The sequence below is a fragment of the Mobula hypostoma genome, chromosome X2 (assembly GCF_963921235.1).
Source record: "Mobula hypostoma chromosome X2, sMobHyp1.1, whole genome shotgun sequence".
Classification (NCBI taxonomy): Eukaryota; Metazoa; Chordata; class Chondrichthyes; order Myliobatiformes; family Myliobatidae; genus Mobula; species Mobula hypostoma.
The window spans coordinates 37,123,691-37,150,889 of record NC_086129.1 but is presented as its reverse complement, the minus strand read 5'-3'; the positions used below and the strand labels follow the sequence as shown (position 1 = coordinate 37,150,889).

At 41.8% G+C, this 27,199-nt stretch overlaps 2 protein-coding genes across 5 annotated transcripts in view; both read left to right on the top strand.

The window, feature by feature from the left end:
- hyou1 (hypoxia up-regulated 1) overlaps window positions 1-10,538 on the top strand; it is a 46,257-nt gene extending 35,719 nt beyond the window's left edge. Inside the window, exons 21-25 of one of the 4 annotated variants that reach the window (XM_063038549.1) lie at window positions 2,773-2,906; window positions 3,365-3,449; window positions 4,016-4,289; window positions 4,723-4,842; window positions 6,556-10,538. In XM_063038549.1, coding sequence (XP_062894619.1) covers window positions 2,773-2,906; window positions 3,365-3,449; window positions 4,016-4,289; window positions 4,723-4,842; window positions 6,556-6,611 — 669 coding nt within the window. In that variant the 3' untranslated portion in view covers window positions 6,612-10,538. Of the gene's footprint in view, window positions 1-2,772; window positions 2,907-3,364; window positions 3,450-4,015; window positions 4,290-4,719; window positions 4,843-5,691; window positions 6,456-6,555 lie in introns of those variants that run through there. The other 3 variants (XM_063038548.1, XM_063038551.1, XM_063038550.1) reach the window with 3 other exon arrangements.
- Window positions 10,539-12,531: 1,993 nt separating this feature from the next.
- vps11 (VPS11 core subunit of CORVET and HOPS complexes) overlaps window positions 12,532-27,199 on the top strand; it is a 39,281-nt gene continuing 24,613 nt past the window's right edge. Inside the window, exons 1-7 of the mRNA XM_063038743.1 lie at window positions 12,532-12,627; window positions 13,587-13,852; window positions 14,629-14,773; window positions 23,563-23,701; window positions 24,057-24,220; window positions 25,556-25,800; window positions 26,797-26,998. Coding sequence (XP_062894813.1) covers window positions 13,701-13,852; window positions 14,629-14,773; window positions 23,563-23,701; window positions 24,057-24,220; window positions 25,556-25,800; window positions 26,797-26,998 — 1,047 coding nt within the window. The 5' untranslated portion in view covers window positions 12,532-12,627; window positions 13,587-13,700. The remainder of the gene's footprint in view (window positions 12,628-13,586; window positions 13,853-14,628; window positions 14,774-23,562; window positions 23,702-24,056; window positions 24,221-25,555; window positions 25,801-26,796; window positions 26,999-27,199) is intronic.

The window sequence follows — 27,199 nt, the reverse complement described above, 5'->3', positions numbered from 1 at the left end:
TAACGTGAGTGAGCTGCGTCGTCTCATTTCAGATTTGCCGCTGCTCATAACACTGAACTGCCGCAAATTGATGCCTTGTGTACTTAAACGGTGAATCCGAGTGAGTTGCGCCTTCTCATGCTTTGGGTCGCTAATTTGCCACTGCTCAAAACACTGATCTGCTGCGAATCGATGCTTTTCGTACTCAGTTAGTGAACCTGAATGAGTTATGTCCTCTCATGCTTCGGAACACTGGCTGCTGTTCAAAAGTTGAAACTGCCGCAAATCAATGTCTTTATGTACTCAATTGGTGAACATGAGTGAGTTACGTCATCTCATACTTCCGATTGTTGATTGGCCGCTGCTCAAAACACCAAACTGGCACGAATCGATGCCTTATGCACTCAATCGGTAAATCTGAGTGAGTTACGTCATGTCGTCTCATGCTTCAGGTTGCTGTTTGCCACTGCTCAAAATACTGAATTGCCGCAAATCGATGCCATATGTACGCAATCAGCGAACGTGGGTGAGCTGTGTCTTCTCAGCTTCCAATCGCTGATTGGCTGCTGCTCAAGACACTAAACTACCATGAATCAATGCCTGTGTACTCAATTGGTGAACCTGAGTGAACTACGTCTTGTCACACTTTGGACCTCTGACTGGCTGCTGCTCGAAACACCAAACTAACGCAAATCGATGCCTTATGTACTCAGTTGGTGAACCTGAGTGAGCTATGTCTTTTCACACTTCGGGTCGCTGATTGCCGCTGCTTAAATACCAAATTGCCAAAAATCAATGCTATATGTACTCAACTGTCAAACATTAGTGAGCTGTGTCATCTCACACCTCATAGTTCTGGTTGGCCGCTGCTCAAAACACCAAAATGCCGCAAATTGATACCGTATGTACTCAATCAGCGAACATGGGTGAGTTGTGTCTTCTCATGCTTCAGAATACTGATTGGTTGCTGCTCAAAAGATGAAACTGCCGCAAATTGATGCCTTATGTACTCAAAATCTCCCACATTTCTTTTGTCTTCACACATTGATTACCATTCTGATCTTCCAGAGGACCAATTTTGTCCCTTGCAAATCCTCTTGTTCTTAACGTATCTGCAGAAGCTCTTAGGATTCTTCTTCACCTTGTCTGCTAGAGCAACCTCATGCCTTTTTTTTTAGCACTCCTGATTTCCTTCTTAAGTGTTAAGTGCATTTCTTGTACTCAAGTACCTCATTTGTTCCTACCTGCCTATACCTGCTATACACCTTTTTTTTTCTTAACCAGGGCTTCAATATCTCTTGAAAACCAAGATTCCCTAAACTTGTTACCCATGCCTTTTACACAGCTCAGAAGATTAGTCCCATCGTGCTCAACCTTTCGTTTCCTGAATTTGTATGTAGGCCTAACAACAACTTTCTCCACAACCACTCCACTATCTGATCTGGCACTCTGATTCCCATCCCTCTGCAACTCCAGTTTAAACCCCCACCAGCCCCATGCAGCACGAGCAAACCTTCCCAGAAGTATATTGATCCCTCTCCAGTTCAGGTGCAAATGGTCCCTCTGTACAGGTCTCACTTTCCCTGGAAGAGGCCCCAATGATCCAAAAAAATATGAGGTCCTCCGTCCTGCACCAACTCCTTAGCCAACTTTTAAACTTGTATGATCTTCCTATTTCTGGTTTTACAAACACCTGGTATGGGTAGCAATCTGATATCACAACCCTGGAAGTCCTGTCCTTTAACTTAGCACCTGACTCCCTGAACTCACTTTGCAGGACCTCGTCACCCATCTTATCTATGTCGTTGGTACCGATGGACCACAACCTCTGGTTGCTCACCCTCCCACTTAAGAATGTTGCGGATTCGATCCAAAATGTCCCTGAATCTTGTTCTCGTCCACAGAACCTCCTTTCTGTTCCCCTAATCAACTAGTCCACTATCACTACAGCTCATCTCTCTTCCCTTCCTTCCCCCCCCCCCCTTCCTGATGGCTGTCCAGTTACCTGTGTCCTGCAGCTTGGGTGTAACTACCTCCCTGTATGTCCTATCTATCAACCCCTCAGCCTCCCGAATGATCTGGAGATCATCCATTTCTAGCTTCAACTCCTTTAAAAGCTACAGCTGAATGTACTTCTTGTAGGTGTTGTCAGGGACACTGGGAGTCTCCCTGTCTTTTCCACATCCCTCGAGGAGCATTCATTTCTCCTGCCTCGGAACCCTACTGCGCTAAATATACTAAGAAAGAAACAATGAAAAAATACCTACCTACTGCCTATGCCTTGATGAGCCAAAGCCTCAACTCTCCACGCTAATATCGGTCCATTCGCATAATGCCCACTCCACTAAAATCTAAGTTGTTATTGGATCTTGCCAAGTGCCTAATTATGCGTAATTGAATGCCTCCTTGGGAATTGTGGCATACAAAATGTGCTAACTGCCCCACTTGCTGCTTTTAAACACTCTCCCTCAATGCAATCCAGTGCATATTCTAGTACTGTTAACCAATCCATCAACTGACAGTATTGATCCAGAGTATTCATGCACATTGAACAGAAAACAGGCAAGTGTGAGCCTGAATTCTAAACTACAGCTTCATTTAATCATGATACCAAATTGTATGTATAGTTTGGTGCCATCTCTTAAGCAGAATGGTATTATTACTTTTGTACCTAAGATATGGTCTTGTTAATTATTCAACACTGAGGAACATTTGGTGTTGGACTTGGCTTGTAGATGGGGATATTATGCAGTATTGAGCAAAACCAGTAAAATTGTTGTTTCCTGAATTTAGGAACTGAAAACAAAGCTTTCTGAGCTACGCAAACTGTGCAAGGAGCTCTTCTTTAAAGTAGAAGAGAGGAGAAAGTGGCCAGATCGCCTGGCTGCACTAGATAGCATGCTCAATCACTCTACCATCTTCCTGAAGTAAGTATTCAAGTGAGGCAGGGAACTGCACTAAAAGATGCTTTCATTTCTCTGATCTTTTAATTGATCACAATTGGGGAATGGTTTCATTAGCCACCAAGCCTTAAAACCTGGCTTAACTTGCATTGGTGTGATCTGTTGATTAGGATAGAGATAAATCATACTTTACCTCGTTTTTGTGTTCTCTATCCTAATATGCAGGCCATTGGATAATTTATTTCCATCCATTTTGTTCTGAGGTTGTACATCCTGTAGGATGTAGGTTTCCTTGCATTGATCATTGATTGATTTGAGGACTTTCCTATTCAAATATTTGTAACTTATGGCTCAAATTAACAGCAGTTTCTGGGAATTAAATTTCCCAGGAATGAATCACACCAGCAAGTGGATGTGGGACAGTAGGAGAGGCCAAGTTTCTTTTTGTTTGTTTTTGTTAACTGTAATTTTTGTGTCTTTAGGGGAGCAAGACTCTTACCCGAAGATGACCAGATTTTCACAGAAGTGGAATTAAACTCTCTGGAAAAGGTTATCACAGAAACAACTGTAAGTGCAATTAAATCTCCACCTCGATACTGAATCTAAATTTTTAGCATCTTCAAAAAATGAGTTTAATTTGTCCTGTTGGTGGGATTGCTTAAATCTACCACTTTTAGCTTTGTGTTCCTGTCCCTAAATTTAGTTGTGGTTGAACATCCTGACTCCTGTTCTGCTAGCTAGATTGATAGGGTGTTTGATCTTGGGAAGAAGGGAGAGAACCAGTGACATCAGGGCAAATAACCTTCTTGCTGTCCGTGACTTTGACTAGAAACTTATGCATGTAGATATCCAGTGAGGAGATACCAGACTCTGCTGACACATTCTGTAACTAAATAATTGCCTGTCAACACATCTTCTATTCGTGCAAAGAGAATGATTACCAGAATGAGGCACCTGTCACATACCTGAAATTGTACTCAAAATGTGATTGGAGAGAGTCAGTATCTCAAACCATATTCCTTAAAGTATCAAGGGAAGCTGTTAGTGCATAATAGCAATGCACCAAAGCTATTCTAAGACGAGCTATGAGATGGATTGCTCTGTTACACTTGATGTATTATTTCTTCATTCAGACATGGAAGAACACGACTGTAAAGGAGCAGAATAATCTGCCATCTACAGAAATGCCCATCCTGCTTTCTAAAGACATAGAAGCAAAGCTGGCTCTCCTGGACCGAGAAGTCAAATACTTGCTTAACAAAGCCAAGTTTGCAAAACCTAAGCCCCGGAAAGAAAAGAACACCACAACACAAGAAGCGCAAAATGCAACGCAGGAGGACAAGAATGCAACAGCTACTGATAGTGATAAGATTGTACCACCTGAGAAAAAAGCGGAGGAAGACACAGGTGACTTCACTGGAAAGTAGGGGAGGAGTGTTATTCAATCTCAGTATTGAAAGGTCAGACCCTTGTTTAGGGTCTCCTTGGGTTATGTGCAAAAGGGCCACAAATAACGTTTAACCTCTGCTCCCACTAATTTGGCAGGTATGAGGTCTGAATCTATTTAGCATTAAAAGGGAAGAGCATTAAGATGAAAGAGTTGAAAATAAATCTTATAGTTTAGTGGGAAATTAGCTTGAAATGCATATCAGTTACTGAACTATGCTGTAGACCTATGGAAGTTATTGTTTCTGGCTCTATTGATCAGGGACTAGAGTAAGAAATAGCCCTGCAGAGAAAAGCAAAAAAAAAAAAATGTTTTGAACTTGAGACGTTAACCAGTTTAGTTTTGCACAGGCGGCAGCGATGTTCACTAATGGCAAATATTTCTTCTCAGCAGCCGATAAGGAAGAAGTAAAACCTGGCAAGGCTCCACCCACGGCAAGCCACGCTCAAGAAACCAATTCTAAGGACAAGGAGACCACATTACCTGACCCAATAGAAATAGAATCTAGTGAAGGTGAGGATCAGTGAGTTTTTGTGACTCTTCACGTGTGCCCGGGAGGATATCCACACTCCTGTGTAGTTTCAGAGTTAGTTAATTAAAATAATGCTGATGCTGGAATCAGAAATAAAGATTGCTCTTTAATATCAATATTCTCATGTGAATAGCAAATGATAACTCTTGAACTAGTCAGGAAGCAATTAGAGCTATGGCTCTACATCAGAAGGTTCAAACTGAAACAGTGTGTTTTTCTGTCCTCCATTACTGCCTAACTGCTTGTATGCTACCATTTCCTGTTTTTCAGAAAATATTCAATAGGTACATTTAATGTCAGAGCAATGTATACAATATGCATCCTGAAATTCCTTTTCTTTGAAAACATCCACGAAAACGGAGTGCCCCAAAGAATGAATGATAATTAAATGTTAGAACCCCAAAGCCCCCCCAACTCCCCCCTACACATAAGCAGCAGCAAAGCAATGACCCCCCCCACCAGCAAAAAAAGCATTGGCGTCTCCCCCCCCCCGAGCACTCAAGCGTGCAGCAAAGCGCAGTAAAGACACAGACTTGCAGTACCCCAAAGACTACTCATTCACCCAGTATTCAACATACTACAGTCAGTCAGTCTCTCTCTGGAAAAAGTGCCCCCATCACAGCCAGAGGGGAGACATAACAAAATACTCGCTGATTTATGGTTATAGCAATAATGTGCATTGAGTGCTTATAATACAAAAGAGCTCTCCAGATTATATCCAATGCCACCCTCCTTTTCCAAAACATTTTTCCAATGGTTATTCAATGTAAGTTTATTATCAAAGTACATACCTGTCATCATATACTACCCTAAGATTCATTTTCTTACAGGCATTCACAGTAGAACAAAGAAATACAAATAGAATCAAAGAAAAATTACACACAAAGACTGACAATCAATGTGCAAAAGAAGACAAAAAGTGCAAATTAATTAATTGATTAAATAAATAAATAAAGCTGAGAACATGAGTTGTAGAGTCTTTGAAAGTTAGTCCATAGGTTGTGGAATCAGTTCAGTGAGGCAAGTGAAGTTATCCTCACTGGTTCAGGAGCCTGATGGTTGACGGGTAATAACTGTTCCTGAACCTGGTGGTATGGGATCTAAGGCTCCTGTACCAACTTCCTGATGGCAGCAGCGAGAAGAATCATATTGGAATCGTATCGATGCAAAGGAGGATGGTTGGAGGACATTCATCTAAGCCACAGGATATCTCTGCAAGTGTTCCTCAGTAATGTCCCCAGCTTAACAATCTTCAGCTTCATCAGTCACCTTCCTTCAACTAAAAGGTCAGAAAGTAGGGATATGCAATCATCAGTGAAACATTCACACAACTCAAAATGAAGTAGTGGTCCACATCCAAATGCAGCAAGACCTGGACAATTTCCAGGCATGAATGTCACTTGTCACCTAAGGTAATGACAATACCCAACAGAGCAAAATCCAAGACCTTCTTTATATTCAATGGCATTGCAATCACTGTATCCCCCGCTATCACTATCCTGGTGTTGCCATTGAGTCACCATATACAAAGCAATTCCGGAAGCTATGCATGTTGCGGTGAGTTAACTCAACACATAACTACATCAATTTTGTCTATCGATCAATTTTGTCAATCTACTTTGCATTCTCTTATAAGTAACTTTATTTTTCATCTGAGCAGTACTGTGTGTACTTAATAATTTTGTTTTTTCCAGATACAGAGAAGAAACCAGAAAGCAAGTCAGACAAACATCCTCCTGATGAGTTGTAACCCCACCTGGGTCCTTCAGCAGCTCTATTTATATTACATTACTTTTTATGTAATGGACCACTTTGCCATAATTTAACAGACAATGAATTGTGATTGGAGCAGAGGTGTACATTTTTCTTTTATATAAAAAAAAGAACTGGATTTCCCTGTGACAGACTTTGTTGGAGAGTTTTACTTGTAATGCAGAATGGATGTTTGATGTTCAAAGGGATTTCAAAATTACCTGAGTTATTGGAAACTAGTGTGTATCTTGTTCTTGTTAATTTTGCCTCTTTTTCTCCTGCCTTTTTTTTTTAATGGTTTTAACTGAACCTGTTGCACTGAATAGAATACGTTAATTTTGCTTTAACTTGGAGTGGGATGTGGGTTTGGTGTAAAACTGCATAATTAAATCAAAAAGCCGCTTCCCTGGAATCTATTTTACTTGATAACATTTAAACAAAAATGAATGGCACCTCAAGCTGGCAAAATCTGACAATTTAATGTAGGTGAGGATAATGGCATTATTTAATACAGCTATGCTTCTGTCATTATCTAACCCATGGATAGAGAGAAACAGTTTTTCTTGACACTTCATAAACGGGCCTGATCTTTACAGTATTGTGTCCCAGGGTTCTTTCAGTGTGTCCCATATAAGCCAATAGAATAGAATCAGAGCAGTAGTGCTGTCCTTTTCACCTTATGCACCTGGCAAATGATATGTTGATATCAATGCATTAACCCAGAATTATGCTAGGACATTTGATGTTTGCTGCAATCTTGGTGGGTAAAGGGAGTAAGACTGGCTCAGCTTCACTATTTGTTCTCAACCTTTGCGAATTGTTACCCCCCCCCCCCACCCCCAGTGATGTCCAGCAGGTCACCTGAAGTTACCAGTGTGTGATTTATTTTGTAATACCAGTTTGACTCTGAGACAAATCTCTCAACCTTAATCGTTTAAAATGAAGCCTGTTGCAACTACTTCCAGTATGTGTCGCTATGTAGGTTTAAAAAAATACCCTGAATTATCTGCCTGGTTTGTTGTTCACTTCTAATTTGTATTGTAAAACAAGTTTGAATAGTGTAATCTAGTAAGGGTACTTGTATGGATCTGATGTCAAGAAGCCCTGGGCTAATGGTCAACATCTGAATTATCTTTTTCTTATATTTTTAGAACTGCCAGTCTAAGTTGTGGATTCACTGAAAGTCTGTTTTATAGTACATGTGGCAACCAAAAGATTATTGTTTTGCTGCTGGAGTGCTGCCTTTTGCCAGCTCTGAATAGATATAATATGTTCCATTAAGCTGCTGTTTTTGGTCAGTAACCTGTGTATGTGTTTCTGTTTTGTGTTCAGAAATTAATAATTTGGAGTTATTTGGAGTCTACTTTGAGGTCTGGCAACTGTTGTTAAGACAGGGAAAAGTTCACTTCAGTAGTACCCTGTCCATCACCTTTCCATTACAGAAGTATGTTGTTTTCTTCAACTGCATCTAGTTTACTGAAGGAGAGTCACTGGAGGCTGGTCTCCTATTGTCCAACCAACAGTGTTGAAACGTCTCCAATTTTACTGTAACCCAGTTTCCTCCTCCAAATTGATGGCCTGAAACCTAATCTCATTAGATGAGACTGGATGACCACTATAGTGGGTTTGGACTGTAAGGTTCAGTGCTTCATCACTGTTGCAAGTTACATTATGGGTGGATTTCTCTCATGCACTTGGCATTGAATGCATAATTTCAAAAATTAAAAAAAATTGGCAGATCTCTCTTGCACCAGTTGGTGCTGCCTTGAGGTGTAACCTGAATGCTGGGGGTCAAAGTAAGTCGGGACCAGTTTGAGAATCTGCTGGCTGCCGTTTCTGCAATGAATGTTCTAAAAACAGTTAGACTCACCAAGACACCTAATGTGTTTATCTGCACTGTTCCCTCTCTCAATAAAAAGAATTTTATGAATTTATTAATAGCTGGTTACACATTGTACTTTCTGTTCATAACCAAGCTGCGAGGATACCTATCAGTGAAATTGTATAATACTCTGAACTTGGGTAGAGATGTTTGTTAGTCTTTGCTGAACCCCTTGTTCTTCTGGTGTGAGTTCATTATCCTCCTGGACATTTCTAACAGGAAATCATATCTTCAGTTATTTAATCTATAAGTCCATACCCTGTACTTCACTGACACCATACCAGCTGATAGTTTGTTTCTCCGATTTTAGGATGTGTCACTTGTACACTGTCTGGCAGCTAAGGAGTCATTTGGCAAAGTTGGATCGATCTTAGTTAAAATTACTAATTTTCAAACCCATATGATTATCTACCTTTAAATAACCTTTTGCATTATGTTGAGTGTTTACTTGAACCACTTGTTCTGGGTTGGATATACACTTGCCAACTTGGATTAAGTTATATTTCAAATTAGGGTGAACTGATCTATTTTATGATAATGAATTCTTCTGTTTAAAAAAAACTCTAATATTACTATAACTTTGCAGGGTTATGACCTCTTCCTTTGATATTTTGCTTGCAATTATCTCTTATACACGTGCATTAATCAACTGTAGTGGGTTAGGACCATGACCCAACAGTGAACAAAGGGACTTGTTCATGTCAACTTCAGTCTGGGTTAAACACAGCCCACCTTCCTAACCTACAGTACCCAAAACAAGACTCTCATTGTTCTCCATCATTGGAAGTAATGTATTGCCTATTTCTATGCCCTTTCTTCTTGGCCTGGCTGAAGTTCATCACATCTTTGTGTGCTATGGACTACTGCTTCCATTAGAAGACTGAGAGATGCAGATGTTCTGTTTTAAGCTGTACGAGAATGTAAAATAGTTTGTATTAAAGGGGATTGTGGCTATTTAGAACTAGCTCTACAACGCAAGATGGGGAAATGGGCAGAATAGGAATATCATCTGCCCAGTATTGCATATTCCTTTGAAAGTATAACATTGCAACTCTGTGCCAATTGAAAGAATCATCCTGTCCATTAGGAAAACTTGATGTTACTGAGATGTTTTTTGACAGCTTGCTTTCCTGGTATTCCTCAACTGTTGCTTATAACGGCTTCATTACTCTTCCCTTGATTACCCAACTCCACAGATCTGATGCTATGTGGAACAGTATTACTGATGTTTAGGTAGGAGGCAATTGGGCCTTTCAGTTTTTAAGAACTTTTACTCAGTCCGTCTGTGGCTTTATGGAGCAGGTGATGCTATCAGGTGTCCCAGATGACTTAAAGGAAAAAGTGTTTTAAGGTTGGAGTTGAATAAGATGGCTGACAGAATTTATACTGTATTTTTACTAGTAATGTGCAGAGCAATTTCAATACAAACAACACACAAAAAAGTTCTTACAGTTAGTCCTGAGGAAGGGTCTCGGCCCAAAACATCGACTCTTACTTAAAGATGCTGCTTTTTTGTGTGTTGCTTGAAATTCCAGCATCTGCAGATTTCTTCATGTTGTGAATTTCAATACAAAGTTTGCCTAAAATATTTGAAACCTGAAATTATTGACCTTTTGTTTTCATCTAGCCACAGTGGGAGTGAAGAAATAGTTCAATTTGCAAACGTACATACAAAATTTCAGTTGCAGTACAGGCCTCACTTTGATCTGCCTGGGTCACTAGTTCATCCAGTGGAGGTCTGGTAGCGCTTGGTATGCAGATTGTTATGGCTTGGGGCAGTATACACATGTGTATTTTTAAATAGGTAATATGCATCTGAAAATTCTGGCAATAAGAGCTTTGGTTTAAACTTGCAACTTGCATAAACTTGTTTTATTATGTTAGTTTCTAAAGTTACTTGGTAAAATGTTTCAACAGCTCAGGGCAATTGCATTACTGGACCTAAAAAGCTGGCTAATATTATGCAATTTGCAGGAAGCATGCTGTACCAGTAGTTATTGATCTACAGTCTGATAGTTGGTTACAAATAAACTCTACTCAAGTTGCTGGTGTATACTTGTTCTTTCTGTTACCAATGCATAGCATTCATAAGATGAGAATGAGAAAATGATATCAGAAACTATGGGAAGAGAATTTCAAAGATGCACAACCCTTTTTGGAGAGGGTGTTTGGAAGGATGGGAAATTAAATGTATTAAATGGCTGGGGTCTTTTTTTAAACAGTGACCTCTCCACCCCACAGTTACACATTTTCTCATAAGAAGAGCCTTTCTCACATCCACTGTGATTAGACTCCTTGTATGTTTGAATCAAGTTCCCTCCTACTTTTCAAAACTCAGTACATGTAGACTTCCCTCCAAGATAATTGGCACATTCCAGTCTAGTAATTCTCTCAGCATTGCTTCCAAAATATTTGTATTCTTTCATGAAACCAAGACAGTTGCAAATGTGGTCTTGACAATACCTGAGCTAACCTGAGGGATAACCTGTCTACCTTTTCTAAAGGGTTCCTATAAAATGTGTTAGTTTTACCATACATAGTATATGATTCACTGACATTAACTCAGATTCCTCAGTAATCTCTTGCCATTTTTTATGATTTCCTTACCAAAAAAAAATCACTTCCCATATTACAGTCCACTTGCAGATGCTTGCCTACTGACTTTAGGAAGCCAAAAAGAAATGTGTGGGGAAGCTCTGGTAATCCAGATTTTGCTCACCTTTCACTCACAGCAGCCCACTATTTTGCTCTTACTTTAAACGCAGAGGGGTCCTTGGGAAATTCTAGTTCATTATTCTGTTACATCTAAAATATTAAACCTCTTGGTATTAAAAGAAGCATCCTGCAATCCAGACAATCTGCTATTCTGGCACCCATGAGATCCCAATTGTTCTGGATTAAGACTTGTAATGTCATCAGTCACAATTTACTTTCCCTTCTATTTATGCCAAACTATTGCAGTGTAAAAAAAAACTCAGGTCCCAACAGTGATCCCTCTGGAAACTTGTACCTTGCCATCAAGAAGACAATCCATTCATCCCCAACCCTTGTGTCCTGTTCCTTTGCAATCTGTTTCTTACACCATGAGTTTTAAATTCTCACCACAGCCTTTTTTGGCAATACCTTATCAAGTGCCTTCTGGGAATCTATACTACTTTATCCAGAGTACATATTATTTCAAATGTAGTTTTCACAAAACCACTTTGACTCAGCCCGATTTTGAACTTAAGGTGAACACTTTAAATTGGTTCTAACATTTTCATTACCACAGTTGTTAACTGGTTTGTTCTGTTTTTTTAAAAACCTTCCTGTTTGATTTTTAAAAAATTACATCTACTACTTTCTATTCTAACGGAACCTTCCAGGGAACCAATGCATCATACATTAGTCTGGCTATTTTAAGACATTGGAATGAAATTCGAAGTCCAGAGTTTGTTTGGTACCTGTTCCCCATGAAATAATTTTCCATATTTCCTCCATCTTTTTGAATTGTGGTTCAATTTATGTTCAAGTATCCATATTAATGTGTCGCTCTGTGCCCCTAAGGAAACTGGTCCATGTACTGACAATCCTTTTCCTAATTTGCATGTTTGTAGAGAGTATTATGTAAAATAACTTACAGTAATTACTTAGAGGGGGCAGCAAAAAGGGGACATCTACAGACAATGACGGTGTTTCTCTTAATCAGTGTAGGCACCCAAGAGTGGTAAGTTATTTTAAATTAATTACATTCTTCAGGTGCTTGTCCTAGGCTGGAAGATATAAAGGTGAGAAGATTCGATTTTGTATCAGTATTTTTCAAATGTCAGTTAGTGAGGTAGAGTGGTATCACCTAGGTTTTTCAGATTGGTATAAATGTCAGTTACAGGGGATGACTCAGCCATTCTTCATCTTTAAACATCAGGAACCTGCACATGCTGGAAATCTGAAATAAAAACAGGAAGTCCTGACGATTTTTACGTGTGTTGTTGAGAGCTGGAAATGTTTTTACCTATATAAAAAAAATCAAACGTGCCTAGAGAAACTAATTTCACGTCACATGCTGGTGATAATGAACCTGATTCTGATTAGGGACTTGGACTTGAATCCCAAATCCTGTTTTTCTCCTCAGAGATGTTGCCTGGTTTGAAAGGTATTTATAAAAAATTGTATTATTCTTAATACTTTAGAACTGTTAAAGAGCTGAGATGGATTCTCAGATTAGCATTTCGTTTAAGAGAGCACTTCTGACCAAAACGCATTTGCTTGGCATTTCACTAAATTGCCAGCTGATGTAATGAACTTGTGTACAGTCTATCCATATTAATGAACTGATTGGAATACAGGCATCTTCCACGGAGCATTTCCATGCGCCTTCTCTCCTCACCCCCGCGCCACAACAATTGAGGACTGCGTCAAACTGAACAGAGCGGGGAGCGCTAAGCAGACTCACTCTCTTGTCACAGCTGTTTCTGTTCGCTTCCAACGTGAAAAAATTGGGTACGAACTCTTCTCGGGAAACGAACCTTGTCGAAACCCGGGGAGCTGTTCCTCCAACGTATCCGCTGTTATCATATCCTAGGATCAATCGAATGATCTAGCAATTCAACACGGAGCAGGCCCTTCGAGCCACAGCATCCTACCAAACCCCACAACCCTGATTAACCCTAACGTAATCACGGGATAATTTACAACGACCAATTAACCTACCAGGTAGGTTTTTGGACGGTGGTAAGAAACCAGAGCACCCGGGGGAAACCCACGCATGAAACGATATTTCATGCCAGAAAGCAGTAGTTTATGTAAAAGGATCCAATCACAAACAAGAAATAAAATCTGCAGATGCTGGATATCCAAGCTACACACACAAAATGCTGAAGGAATTTAGCAAGCCAGGCAGCGTCCATGGAGGGGATAATAGTATAGTCAAAATTTCGGACCTGAAACGTCGACTGGACTTTTTTCTATAGATGCTGCCTCGTGTGGTGAGTTCCTCCAGCATTTCGTGTGTGTTATGTAGAAGGGTCTCAGCCTGAAACGTCGACATCTATTCATTTTCATAGATGCTGCTGACCTGCTAATTTACTCCAGCATTTTGTGTGTGTATTGCAGGTCGTGCGGAAAGTTTGGTTAATCAGAGGTTCCGAACTGAGGGCTAGGCCCCTTTAAGAAGAGTCAGGTGATACGAGGGACCAATCACATGTTCTGGTCATGTGATGGCTTGAGATGGCGGCGTTTCTACAATGGAGGCGTTTCGTTTTCTTCGACAAGGAGCTGTTGAAGGAGACCGGGCAACCGGACCGGGAATTCCGCTGCCCAGGAGACTCGGCCTTCAGCGTGTGCACGAGTGGCAGAGGCAGCCTGGTACTGGGGGATATCCTTTACATAGGCTGGGCGGTGCTTGCCGGTTCCCTGCTTTCTCGAGTCGGCCCTGTCACATTAAAGCGCAAGGTTTATGCTTCTGCTCAGGGCGTAGCCACTCAGAGCCCCGGCCCTGACCATCGTGCCTCCTGTTATTAAATCCCACCTCTCCTTGAACTCATCCGACCTCTCCACCTTCTTCTCCTCATCGTTCAACATCGCTTCCTCCAGCTGATGTTGTCCTCTTTCGCTCATCCCTTCAATATAATTCTCTGCCAAATGTGACTCGTATCCCAGATTTCGCGTTTAGTTCAGTGGCCTTAATTGCTGCTGATGTTTGTGGTGCTAGTTGCAGTCAGTTTTGAAAGGTTACTTGAATATTTGAATACAGATCAGATTAATTCTGATTATTGGTACCTTCTTTGTAACTGTTATTGCTGTAACCTGTTTCCTTCCCGTTGGATTTCAGTTTATTTGGCGATACAACACAGAGTAGGACCGCCTTCCCAACCACCGACAAACCTAACCATGACCTAATCTCGGGACAATTTGCAATGATCAATTCACCTAGCATTAGGTTTTTGGAGCGTGGGAGGAAACGGAGCACCTGGGGGGGGGGGCGGGGGAGAGAACCCATGCATTCCACGGGGGTGGACGTACAAACTCCTTACATTCGGCATCGGATTTGAATGCCGAACTCCGAAACACGCCGAGCCTTATAACTTCGCGCTAACCGCTACGCTATAGTGGTTTTCCTAAGACTAAATTAGTTCCTTAACACTAGAATACATATTGAAGGGAATATCTGGTTCCTCACTCGGACTTTGCAGTTCACCTCCTTCCAGGCTTATAAGCTTCGAGTTACACACTTGTTTCAACTTAAACAGCACAGTATTCTTGTCTCGGTGGGAGAGGATGAACCAGGGATCAATCCTCTGGTAAGTGACCTAAACTTTGTTAATTAACCAGTAAGGCTGATACTGGATGGCTCACTCCTGTGAAATCAACGGTGAATGATCAGGGCACTAGACCTATTTTCTGTCCCCTTTGCTAACCACAGACCAGTTTGAAAATGATAATTGAGTGAAGAAAACGAAACAGTTCAATTTCTCTCAAAACAATTGATAAAGCATTTAAAATGAAACTTGCCCTTTCAATCTGTCTTTTTCTGGTGTTATATTAAGTTAATTTCTGGAGATCTGGGTGACGCTGGCGAGGCCAGCATTTGTTGTCTATCTCCAAGTAACGCACACAAAACACTGGAGGAACTCAGCATGTCAGGCAGCATCTGTGGAAAAGAGTAATCAGTCGACGTTTTGGACCGAGACCCATCTGTCTCCAGATGATCTCAAGGAAAGTGGACTGCATGCTTCTGGATGAGTGAGGAGCTGGGAACATAGGCTATGTTGTGTGACAGTTGCAAAACAGTGGAAGATTTTTTGCGGTGCTCAACGAAGTATATTCTAGGGCAGTATGAGTGGAGAGAGCCAGCCTTGGATAACTAAGGAAATAAGTGAAGGTATCAAGTGAAGGAGATGGCAGTTGAATGCGTGGCTGAGGAGTTGGTGCAGGGAGCAGGGTTTTAGATTTTTGGACCATTGGGATCTCTTCTGGGGAAGGTGGGACCTGTACAGATTGAATGGGTTGCACCTGAACTCGAGGGGGAGCAATATCCTTGCAGGTAGGTTTGCTAGCATGGTTCGGGAGGGTTTAAACTAATTTGTGAGGGGGATGGGACCTGGAACAATAGAGCAGTGAAAGAAGTGCATGGAGTAAAGCCAGATCTAATGTATAGAGAGGCTTTGAGGAAAGAGAAGCAGAATAAACAGTGTTAAGACGGTAAGGTAGAAGGGCTGAAATGTGTGTACTTCAATGCAAGAAAGCATCAGGAACAAAGGTGATGAACTGAGAGCTTGGATACATACATGGAATTATGTAGTGGCCATCACAGAGACTTGGCTGACACCAGGGCAGGAATGGATTCTCAATATTTCTGGATTTCACTGCTTTAAAAGGCATAGAGGGGCAGAAAAAGGGGAAGAGGGGTAGCATTACTGGTCAGGGATACTATTACAGCTACCGAAAGGGTGGGTAATGCAGCAGGATCCTCTTTGGAGTCAGTATGGGTGGAAGTCAGGAACAGGAAGGGAGCAATTACTCTATTGGGGGTATTCTATAGGCCCCCTGGTAGCAGCAGAGATACAGAGGAGCAGATTGGGAGGCAGATTTTGGAAAGGTGCAAAAATAACAGGGTTGTTATCATGGATGACTTTAACTTCCCTAATATTGATTGGCACCTGATTAGTTCCAAGGGTTTAGATGGGGCAGAGTTTGTTAAGTGTGTCCAGGACGGATTCCTGTCACAGGATGTGGACAGGCTGACTAGGGAGAATGCCATACTAGATCTAGTACTAGCTAATGAACCGGGTCAAGTCACAGATCTCTCAGTGGGTGAGCATCTGGGGGACCGTGACCGCCGCTCCCTGGCCTTTAGCATTATCATGGAAAAGGATAGAATCAGAGAGGACAGGAAAATTTTTAATTGGGGAAGGGCAAATTATGAGGCTATAAGGCTAGAACTTGCGGGTGAGAATTGGGATGATGTTTTTGCAGGGAAATGTACTATGGGCACGTGGTCGATGTTTAGGGATCTCTTGCAGGATGCTAGGGATAAATTTGTCCCGGTGAGGAAGATAAAGAATGGTAGGGTGAAGGAACCATGGGTGACAAGTGAGGTGGAAAATCTAGTCAGGTGGAAGAAGGTAGCATACATGAGGTTTAGGAAGCAGGGATCAGATGGGTCTATTGAGGAATATAGGGAAGCAAGAAAGGAGCTTAAGAAGGGGCTGAGAGCAAGAAGGGCGCATGAGAAGGCCTTGGCGAGTAGGGTAAAGGAAAACCCCAAGGCATTCTTCAATTATGTGAAGAAAAAAAGATGACAGGAGTGAAGGTAGGACCGATTAGAGATAAAGGTGGGAAGATGTGCCTTGAGGCTGTGGAAGTGAGTGAGGTCCTCAATGAATACTTCTCTTCAATATTCACCAATGAGAGGGAACTTGATGGTGAGGACAATATGAGTGAGGTTGATGTTCTGGAGCATGTTGATATTAAGGGAGAGGAGGTGTTGGAGTTGTTAAAATACATTAGGATGGACAAGTCCCTGGGGCCTGACGGAATATTCCCCAGGTTGCTCCACGAGGTGAGGGAAGAGATTGCTGAGCCTCTGGCTAGGATCTTTATGTCCTCGTTGTCCACGGGAATGGTACCAGAGGATTGGAGGGAGGCGAATGTTTTCCCCTTATTCAAAAAAGGTAGTAGGGATAGTCCGGGTAATTATAGACCAGTGAGCCTTACATCTGTGGTGGGAAAGCTGTTGGAAAAGATTCTTAGAGATAGGATCTATAGGCATTTAGAGAATCATGGTCTGATCAGGGACAGTCAGCATGGCTTTGTGAAGGGCAGATCGTGTCTAACAAGCCTAATAGAGTTCTTTCAGGAGGTGACCAGGCATATAGATGAGGGTAGTGCAGTGGATATGATCTATATGGATTTTAGTAAGGCATTTGACAAGGTTCCACACAGTAGGCTTATTCAGAAAGTCAGAAGGCATGGGATCCAGGGAAGTTTGGCCAGGTGGGTTCAGAATTGGCTTGCCTGCAGAAGGCAGAGGGTCGTGGTGGAGAGAGTACATTCAGATTGGAGGATTGTGACTAGTGGTGTCCCACAAGGATCTGTGCTGGGACCTCTACTTTTCGTGATTTTTATTAACGACCTGGATGTGGGGGTAGAAGGGTGGGTTGGCAAGTTTGCAGATGACACAAAGGTTGGTGGTGTTGTAGATAGTGTAGAGGATTGTCAAAGATTGCAGAGAGACATTGATAGGATGCAGAAGTGGGCTGAGAAGTGGCAGATGGAGTTGAACCCGGAGAAGTGTGAGGTGGTACACTTTGGAAGGACAAACTCCAAGGCAGAGTACAAAGTAAATGGCAGGATACTTGGTAGTGTGGAGGAGCAGAGCGATCTGGGGGTACATATCCACAGATCCCTGAAAGTTGCCTCACAGGTGGATAAGGTAATTAAGAAAGCTTATGGGGTGTTAGCTTTCATAAGTCGAGGGATAGAGTTTAAGAGTCGCGATGTAATGATGCAGCTCTATAAAACTCTGGTTAGGCCACACTTGGAGTACTGTGTCTAGTTCTGGTCACCTCACTATAGGAAGGATGTGGAAGCATTGGAAAGGGTACAGAGGAGATTTACCAGAATGCTGCCTGGTTTAGAGAGTATGGATTATGATCAGAGATTAAGGGAGCTAGGGCTTTACTCTTTGGAGAGAAGGAGGATGAGAGGAGACATGATAGAGGTGTACAAGATATTAAGAGGAATAGATAGAGTAGACAGCCAGCACCTCTTCCCCAGGGTACCACTGCTCAATACAAGAGGACATGGCTTTAAGGTAAGGGGTGGGAAGTTCAAGGGGGATATTAGAGGAAGGTTTTTTACTCAGAGAGTGGTTGGTGCATGGAATGCACTGCCTGAGTCAGTGGTGGAGGCAGATACACTAGTGAAGTTTAAGAGACTACTAGACAGGTATATGGAGGAATTTAAGGTGGGGGCTTATATGGGAGGCAGGGTTTGAGGGTCAGCACAACACTGTGGGCTGAAGGGCCTGTACTGTGCTCTATGTTCTATCAAGCCAAAAGCTCATACATATAGTCGCCAAGAGTAGTGAGAAACTGGAAAATTGGTAAAGCTTTTTTAAAAAAAAAAGCAACAAAGAACCTCTAAGCAAGCAATAAGGGAAGATAGATTATAAAAATAAATCTGGCACAAAATATAAAAGTAAAAGTTTTTATAATTACATAAAGCAGAACAGGATGGCTAAAGTGAACACGGGTCCTTTGGAAGCTGAGAATAATATGTAGTTAATATTGGGGAAAGTGGAAATAGCTGAGGCCTTGAACGGCTTCACAGTGCAGGACGCATCTAATGTGCCAAACAGAGATATTATGAGTATGGTGGGAGGTGAGGACCTTGATATAATTGCTGTCACTAAAGTCATGATGCACAAACTAGTGGGGTCTAAATGTATACAAATCCCTTGGTCCTGATGGGATGCATGAAAGAATTGGCAGAAGTGATGGCAGATGCATTCATGATAATTTGCCAAAATTCTCTGGATTCTGGGCAGGTCCCAGTGGATATAGGCAAAAGGTAACTATAGGCCACCTTTGACGTCCATAGTCAGGAAAATGTTTGCAGCTATCATTAAGGAAGAAGTAGCGAGATATCTAGACAGAATTAATCCATCAGGCTGAGACAGCATACATTTATTAAAAACAGGTCTTTACTATTGAACAAACTTACTAGAATTCTTTGAGGATATAATGTGCACAGTGGATAGAGCATAACGGGTAGATGTATGTTTGGATTTCCAGGAGGCATTCAATAAGTTGCTGTACAAAGCACTTATCCATAAGATATGGATGCATGGAGCCGGAAGTAATGTATTGGCATGCATAGAGGATTGATTAACCAATAGAAGGGTGAGATTTGGGACAAAAGGGTTCTTTGCTGGTTGGCAGTTTGGTGAGCAGAGTGCTACGAAGGTCTGTGCTGGGCCCATAACTGTTCATAACATTAACAATTTGAAAGAGGACCAAGTGTAGCATATCTAAGTTTGCAAATGGGTGTCGAAATGCAAATTGTGCAAGGGATGTGGAGAGTCTGCAGAGAGATATAGATAGGTTACATGAATGGACAAGGGTCTGCCAGATGAAGTATAGCGTTGATAAATGCAAGGTCGTTCACTTTGGAAGAGGAAATAAAAGATTAGGTTATTATTTAAAAGTTGAAAGATTGCAGCTTGCTTTTGTACGGAAAGACTTTGGAGTGCTTGTGCATGAATCACAAAAGGTTGGTTTGCAGGTGCAACAGGTTATCAAGAAGGCAAATGGAACCTTCATTGCTGGGAGTGTTGGCCACAGAAAGTTTAAAATATGGAAGAGAACATCAAACTTGAATGGGTTAAGGACAGCGGAAGCAGACATCAATTGTCTTTGTATCTGCCATGTGTATGGAGATGAAGGCTGCCATTTTCTGGAACTGTTTTACATCCTCCATTTTGTGAGATTAAGTTGCTTGAATTTCTGTGTTTTAAAGTAAAGAATGTTGCTTCAGGTAATCTGGACTAGAGATCATTTACAAAGAAGTTGTTTTTTGTGTGGTTAACATGCAGGTTTGTGAATTTTGTGGTTTGTGCCTGTCTGGAGCGTGTCAAGCTGGTTACTGAAGAGAACCAAGAGCCATAAATTACAGATTGTCGCTTGCTGGGAAGAGGGCAATAAATGGATGCTGGCTTGGAGCCCAGCCAATAAAAACATGTTAAAGATCAGACACGTGACCTACAGCCAATGACACTGGAATGCAATATTTGAATTGTTAGTGCAATCGAAGTGTCCACTTTTATATTCACTATCAGTGATAACTCTCTCAAGGGACCCACCATTGCAAGGAAGAACCCCCACACCAGGGTCTGGGAGAAGAAAAGATGGCCAACGGAGATTCCCTATTTCGGTGTTATAATTTGGAAAAGTGGTCTGGTCTGAGTGAATATTGGTACAGAGGGAATAGTAGTATTCGTGTTTTAAGCTGTTGGCCCAGGGTCAGTGTAGTTACATTGTTGTTTGTGCAGAGATAATAAATTGTGATCTTCCATTAATTGTGCATTGTGTAGTGAGTCCTAACCTAGGCAGGAACTGGATACTGATCGTGGATGATCAGCCATGATCGCAGTGAATGGCGGTGCTGGCTCGAAGGGCCGAATGGCCTACTCCTGCACCTATTGTCTATAGTTCTGTTGACAATCGGTCAACAGGGCAATTGAATTTAAGAGTGGGCGGGGGAATGTTGCAAGTGTACAGGGTACTGGAAAGGCTGCGTGTGGAGTACTGTGTGCAGTTTTGGCCTCTTTACTTGAGGAAAGATGGAAAGATGCACTGGCTTTGGAAACAGTGCAGAGGAGATTCACCCAGGTCAACTCTGGAGATGAGGGGGTTAATCTGTAAGGAGAGATTGAGTGGCCTGGGACTGTACTCATTGGAATTCAGAAGAATGAGAGGGGATCTTATAGAAATATATTCATAAAAAAAAGAATAGATAAGATAGAGGCAGGAAATGTTTTCACCAGTAAGTGAGACTGCTGTATAGGTCAATTCCCTGTACAGTGTATACAATGGATGACAAAAATATTAATGAACTCTAACCATACCATCGACTTTGGATGATGGAGACGGGAGGTCATCACCGGCCTATGCCCCATTGGGAGCTAAGAGCCCGAGGAGAAAAAGAAGTGAGACTTGAGCTAGGGGACATGGCCTCAAGATTCAGGGAAGTAGATTTAGGATGGAGATGAGGAGAAACTGCTTTTCCCAGAGAGCAGTGAATCTGTGGAATTCTCTGCCCAAGGAAGCAGTAGAATCCATCTTGTTATATTCGTTAGATTTTTGCATAGCAGGGAAATTGAGGGTTATGGGGGGGGGGTGAGGCAGGTAGGTGGAGCTAAGCCCGTGGCGAGATCAGCTATGATCTTATTGGGTGGCGGAACAGGCTCGACTGGCCAGTGGCCAACTCTGGCTACTGTATTTTATGTTCTTAGTATCTGTGGATGTATCAATTTTAGCTTAGAAGAGAAAATCTGCAGACGCTGGCAATCCAAGCAACACACACAACACGGGAGGATCTCGGCAGGCCAGGCAGCATCTATGGAAAAAAGTACAGTCGACGTTTCGGGCCGAAATGCTTTAGCAGGACTGGAGAAAAAAGGCTGAGGAATAGATTTAAAAGATGGGGGGAGGGGAGAGAGAACCACCAAATGGAAACCTGGAGGGGGAGGGATGAAGTAAAGAGCTGGGAAGATGATTGATGAAAGAGACAGAAGGCCATGGAAGAAAGAAAAGGGGGAGGAGCACCAGAAGGAGGTGATGGATGGGCAAGGAGATGAGGTGAGAGGGGGAAAAGTGGATGCGAAATAGTGAAGGAGGGGTGGGAGGGCATTAACAGAAGTTTGAGACACTGATCTTCATGCCATGAGGTTGGAGGTTACCCAAACAAAATATAAGGTGTTGTTCCTGCAGCCTGAGTGTGGCCTCATCACGACAGTGGAGGAGACTGTGGATGGACATATTGGAATGGGAAGTGGAATTAAAATGGGTGGATTGGAGACCCCGCTTGTTCTGGCGGACGGAGCATAGATGCTCGGCGAAGTGGTCTTCCAATCTACGTCGGGTCTCACTGGTGTACAGAAGGCCACACTGCAAGCACCGAGCACAGTAAATAACCCCAACAGACTCACAGGTGAAGTGTCGCCTCACCTGGAAGGACTGTTTGGGGCCCTGAATGGTAGTGAGGGAGGAGGTGTACAAGCAGGTGTAGCACTTGTTCTGCTTGCAAGGATAAGTGCCCGGAAGGAGGAATGGACAAGGGAGTCGCGTAGGGAGCGATTTTCCCTGTGAAAAGCAGAAAGTGAGGGGGGGGGGAAGATAGGGAAAGATGTGCTTGGTGGTGGGATCCCATTGGAGGTAGCAGAAGTTTCAGAAAATTATGTGCTGTATGTGGAGGCTGGTGGTTTTTGCTATCTTTGTTTATTGTCCATGAGCACGTACTAATTGGGTCAGGGTAACCACAGGCACTGTGAGTACATAATGTACTGGTTTATTTATTTTAAAAAATCAACAGTGAATTAGTTTTATGTAGCTCTTTTAACATAAAATGTGCTCTACAGATTTAGAATATTTCTGAAAAGGACACTGCAACAAAGGTGAATGAAAATTAGAGCAACTTTGCATGCTTGAATAGTAGAGGGTGACTGAAGGGAAACCAGCTACTGTATTGATGCAGTGAAGGTGAGGAGAAATGGAAATGATTTCCGTGTTTAGCAGCAGGTTGTTAGAAAGGAAGAGGTTACAGAGATTGGGAGCCTGACACAAGAAATAAGCAACTTACTTACTGCCCGTTATGGCGCTGGTGTTTAGGGCAGCAATGAAAGTTTTCTTCATTACTGTTTCCATAACAATTTTGTTTCACTGGTCAGGATTGTTAGCCCTGAGCTGAACCCCTGAACCTGGAGGACCCATGGACTATTCTTAGTCTGCCCTATACCCTTTGATCTGTTTGGGATGGTTGACCCTACCAAGAGCCAAAGCACAAGGCCTTGATCCTAGCCAACATAGCCCTCTGGATCATTGAGGCACACAAGTCTCCAAACTCTATGACAAGATTCTGGTCCTCTTGGAAGAACAAATAAGAAGAGAGTGAAAGGGTAAGAGATTGCCGATTTTAAGATGAATGACATGTATGGGCATAGGGTCCAAATACAAACAATTGTTATAGGAGAGTCTGAATATGCCAGAATATCAATGGATAAAGGTTTCAGAAGCAAGGTAGAGGTCTAACATTAAGTTTATATGCACTCTTGGCTCTGGAGAGAATGTGGAGTTAATGGATCAGCTGAGGCTAAAATAGGACAAGTTCTGAACTGTCAGTTCCGAGAGTGATCAGTAGTTGAGGACAGTCTTGGTATAGCAGACTTCAAACAGTTGGATTGATTGTGTTTTTGCATTTGAGAACAATTCCATCTTGAATAGGGCTGCCAGTTGGACTGAAGGCATGTAAATTGGTCAAATAAGCCAGTTGTTCTTGCATCTGTTTTATTTTGTTTCTTTACTTGCAGGTGAAAGTCTGGAATCTGGAGAAGCGAGATGGCAGCGGAAATCCTCTCTGCACCAGGATATTTTCTGCAATTCCGGGAAATAAGCCTACAGAAGTCTCGTGTCTCACTGTCCATGAAAACCTCAACCACATGGCAATCGGTAATTGCTAACGTCAGAAACAGAATTTACTTATTGTGTCCAGGACTTCCAATTCAGCAGTGGCCTGTGGAGTTCTGATCATTAGACAATGTATTTGCTCAGCAAGGCATCTCTTACTATATGTATCAGCTCTTGCAAAATGTGTGTTTCTTTGGATTTGCCTTTTCTAAAGCTGCAACTTGTTTTTAATCACAAAGTTGCATGTAATTTACAGCACCTAAACAAGGCACTTGGTGAAACAGATTCACATTGGGGTTTACACTCAATGTGAGGCTTTATTCCGTATATATATTCATATTCATCTTTTCCTTTAATGTGACCATGTTGTTTACCTTAGCTGCTCTGTTTTCTGCAGGATTCACAGATGGTAGTGTTGTCCTGAAAAAAGGAGACATCACCCGTGACAGGCACAGCAAAACTGATGTTATAGCAGAGGGAACCTATCCCATCACTGGCCTAGGGTTCCAGCAATCTGGTAAACAGACCCATCTCTTTGTGGTTACCACAGAGAATGTGAAGGTAGGTCTGATTTGGTTTAGTTGTGTGGATGAGAAATGTTTGTGCTGTCTATTTAGCCAGACTACAACTTCCTTTCCTCCACCATCACCATACAGAAGTCCACTGAAGGTATTACCTGACAGTAGTCTGGCACACTATAGCTGCAAAACAACTAATTTCACATCATGTAGGACAGTGATAATAAACGTGATTCTGCTCTGTGGGTTAGTGAGGTATATACAAGCAAAATGATTGTCTCCCATGACAGGGAAACTGTTGAACTGAGTAATTAGCTGGTTGCATCATGGTCTGGAATGGAAACACCAATGCCCAGGAATGGAAAAGTCTCCAAAGAGTGGTGGATACAGCCCACTCCACCACAGGCAAAGCCCTCCACAACATGAACACCTTTACAAGGAGCGCTGCCACAAGAAAGCATCATTGAGGACCATCATCCAGGCCATGCTCTTGCTACCATCAGGCAGGATGTACAGGCGCCTTGGGTGTCACATCACCAGGTTCAGGAACAGTTATTACCCTCCAACATCAGGTTCCTGAGCCACATTAACACTGATCTGTCTATAACTGTCCTCGACCTATAGACTCTCATTCATGGACTCTACAATTCAGTATTAGTCATTTACTTTTTCAAAAAAAAAATCATTTGCACAGATTGTCTTTTGCACATTGGTTTGTCAGATTTTGTCATTTATTATTTTTCATAAAATCTATTGTATTTCTTTATTTTCCCATAAATGCCTGCATGAAAGTGAATCTCAAGGTAGTATATTGTGACATATATGTACTTTGATAAAACATTTGCTTTGAACTCTGAATTTTAATTTACTACATGGCATGGAAGGAGCCAAGCCATACAGATTTGATTCCCATCTGTCATGTTCACAAGAACAGTGGTGTGACATTGATATAGCAAACTAGCAAAGAGTAAATTATCCAGTGCTGTCACTGCTCCAAGTATTCCTACAGATACTGCTCCTGGAAAGACTCAGACTGGTCTAAGTTAATGTACTCATTAAGAATGAGCAACTGCAACAAGAGTTAATCATCAGTTTGCAACTTGTGGGATGTTAGTGTGGTGTTCGATGGTCTTCTGTTGTTTTAATGGGCTCTCTTGAATTTCTTTGTTTTGTGGCTGTCTGAAAGGAGATGAATTTCAAGGTTGTATAGAGAATACATACTTTGATAATAAATATACCTTTGAACTTTGAAATCAGCTTCTGTGCTTCCCATTTGTCGCCCAGTGCTTGTACATAAAATGCTTCAAGTTAGACTGAGGCTGTGAAACTGCTGTACAAGTCGAAGTGTTTCATGGTTTCACTTTGTATTTACTTTCAGTCGTACAATGTTTCAGTGAAAGATTTCCCTGCAGTGGAGCTGGATAACCATGGCTGCAGTCTGCACTGCTCTGCCCTGTGCGACCCTTCGCAAGACAACCAGCTGATAGTTGCGGGGGATGACTGTGTGTATCTCTACCAGCCTGACGAGCGTGGGCCTTGCTTTGCTTTTGAGGGGCAGAAGCAGATCATTCACTGGTACCGTGGCTATCTCATCATTGTCTCAAAGGACAAGAAGGCATCCAAGTATGAAAGTTGTTTTGTATCCATATGGGGGCTATTATTACTGAAATGGACAGTCAGCAAATGCTTAAAAGAAAAACTTGCAGTGCATCCCCGGGTAATGAACAAGTTATGATTTTACCAATGTCTGTGAATGGATTTTGTCTGCAAGTTGGAAAATATTGTAAGCTGGAACAGTAATGTTTGTTCTATAATATGGTACAGAAAAGCTTTGTGATGGAAAGTGATAGGCTGGAGAGAGAGAGAGAAAAGTTGTTATCTCTGTTAGCTGGTTCATTAACCAGAGTGTAGAAGTTTAAAATAATGTGCTAAGACCTAAAGAGAAGATAGGAAATCTTTTCATTCTGTGACTTGCCAAGTTCTAGAAAGCTTTACCTGAAAGGGTAGTGGAGATGAATTCCATCAATCATTTTAATAGGGAATTGATAAGTAATTGAGGATGAAGAACTGTGTTTTGGCAAAAAAAAAGCAGGTGAGAAAATAAGTACATTAATCTTTTGCGAACAGCTAGCACAGATATGGCTGCATAAAGTCCTGTGCTCAACACATGAATGGTTGTTGAACCAGGCCCTAATTTTACTTTTCAGTTCTGTGCCAAACATCAGTTACTGAATCTTTGAAGTTCAGTTTTTTAATATGCTACTTTAACATAGTAAACATTCTTATGGAGTTGCTTGTACTGAATGGCCAACCAGTAGTTTAAAAAAAAAAAAAATCACCATGGTACCACCTTCTTGAGATGGAACTGTACTTGGGGAATACACGCTGCTTTGGTCACCAATGCTCACGCTCAGAGAATGGAGTAATTAAGGTTATGGGTTCATGCCTCAATCTGCCATTTGAACACACTACATACCAGTTGGGAGTGTGATTCTGATCAGAGAGAAAATAAATTGCAAATGTTCTTTTTTTTAATGTGAAATTGTTTTGTTCACTTGATGATGTGACTACCAAACTGCCCTTGCTATATCTCAATCCTCAGTACTTTTTTTTTTCCAGGACAGACTTTGTTTCTGGTAACGGCCAGTCTTCTGAGAAGCAGATACTTACTATCTATGACCTGGATAACAAGTTCATTGCGTACACAGCAGTATTTGATGATATTGTTGATGTACTGGCAGAGTGGGGTTCCCTCTATGTGCTGACTAGCGATCGGAAGATCAGTATTCTGCAGGAGAAGGACACGCAGACAAAACTGGAGGTATTTGTGTTACATTTTGCATGTGGTCAGTGGAAGACGACAGGAATGAACAACAAAGTGTTACGATTTCAAAATTCACCCTATTGTGGGCGCAACTTGTTCCACTGCACTGTCTGAGTTGGGATCCCATGATTGTGGTCCTCTTAGAGGTCACTTCTATAAAATATAGCACATTTCACTTGGCTCCAATGTCCCACTGAC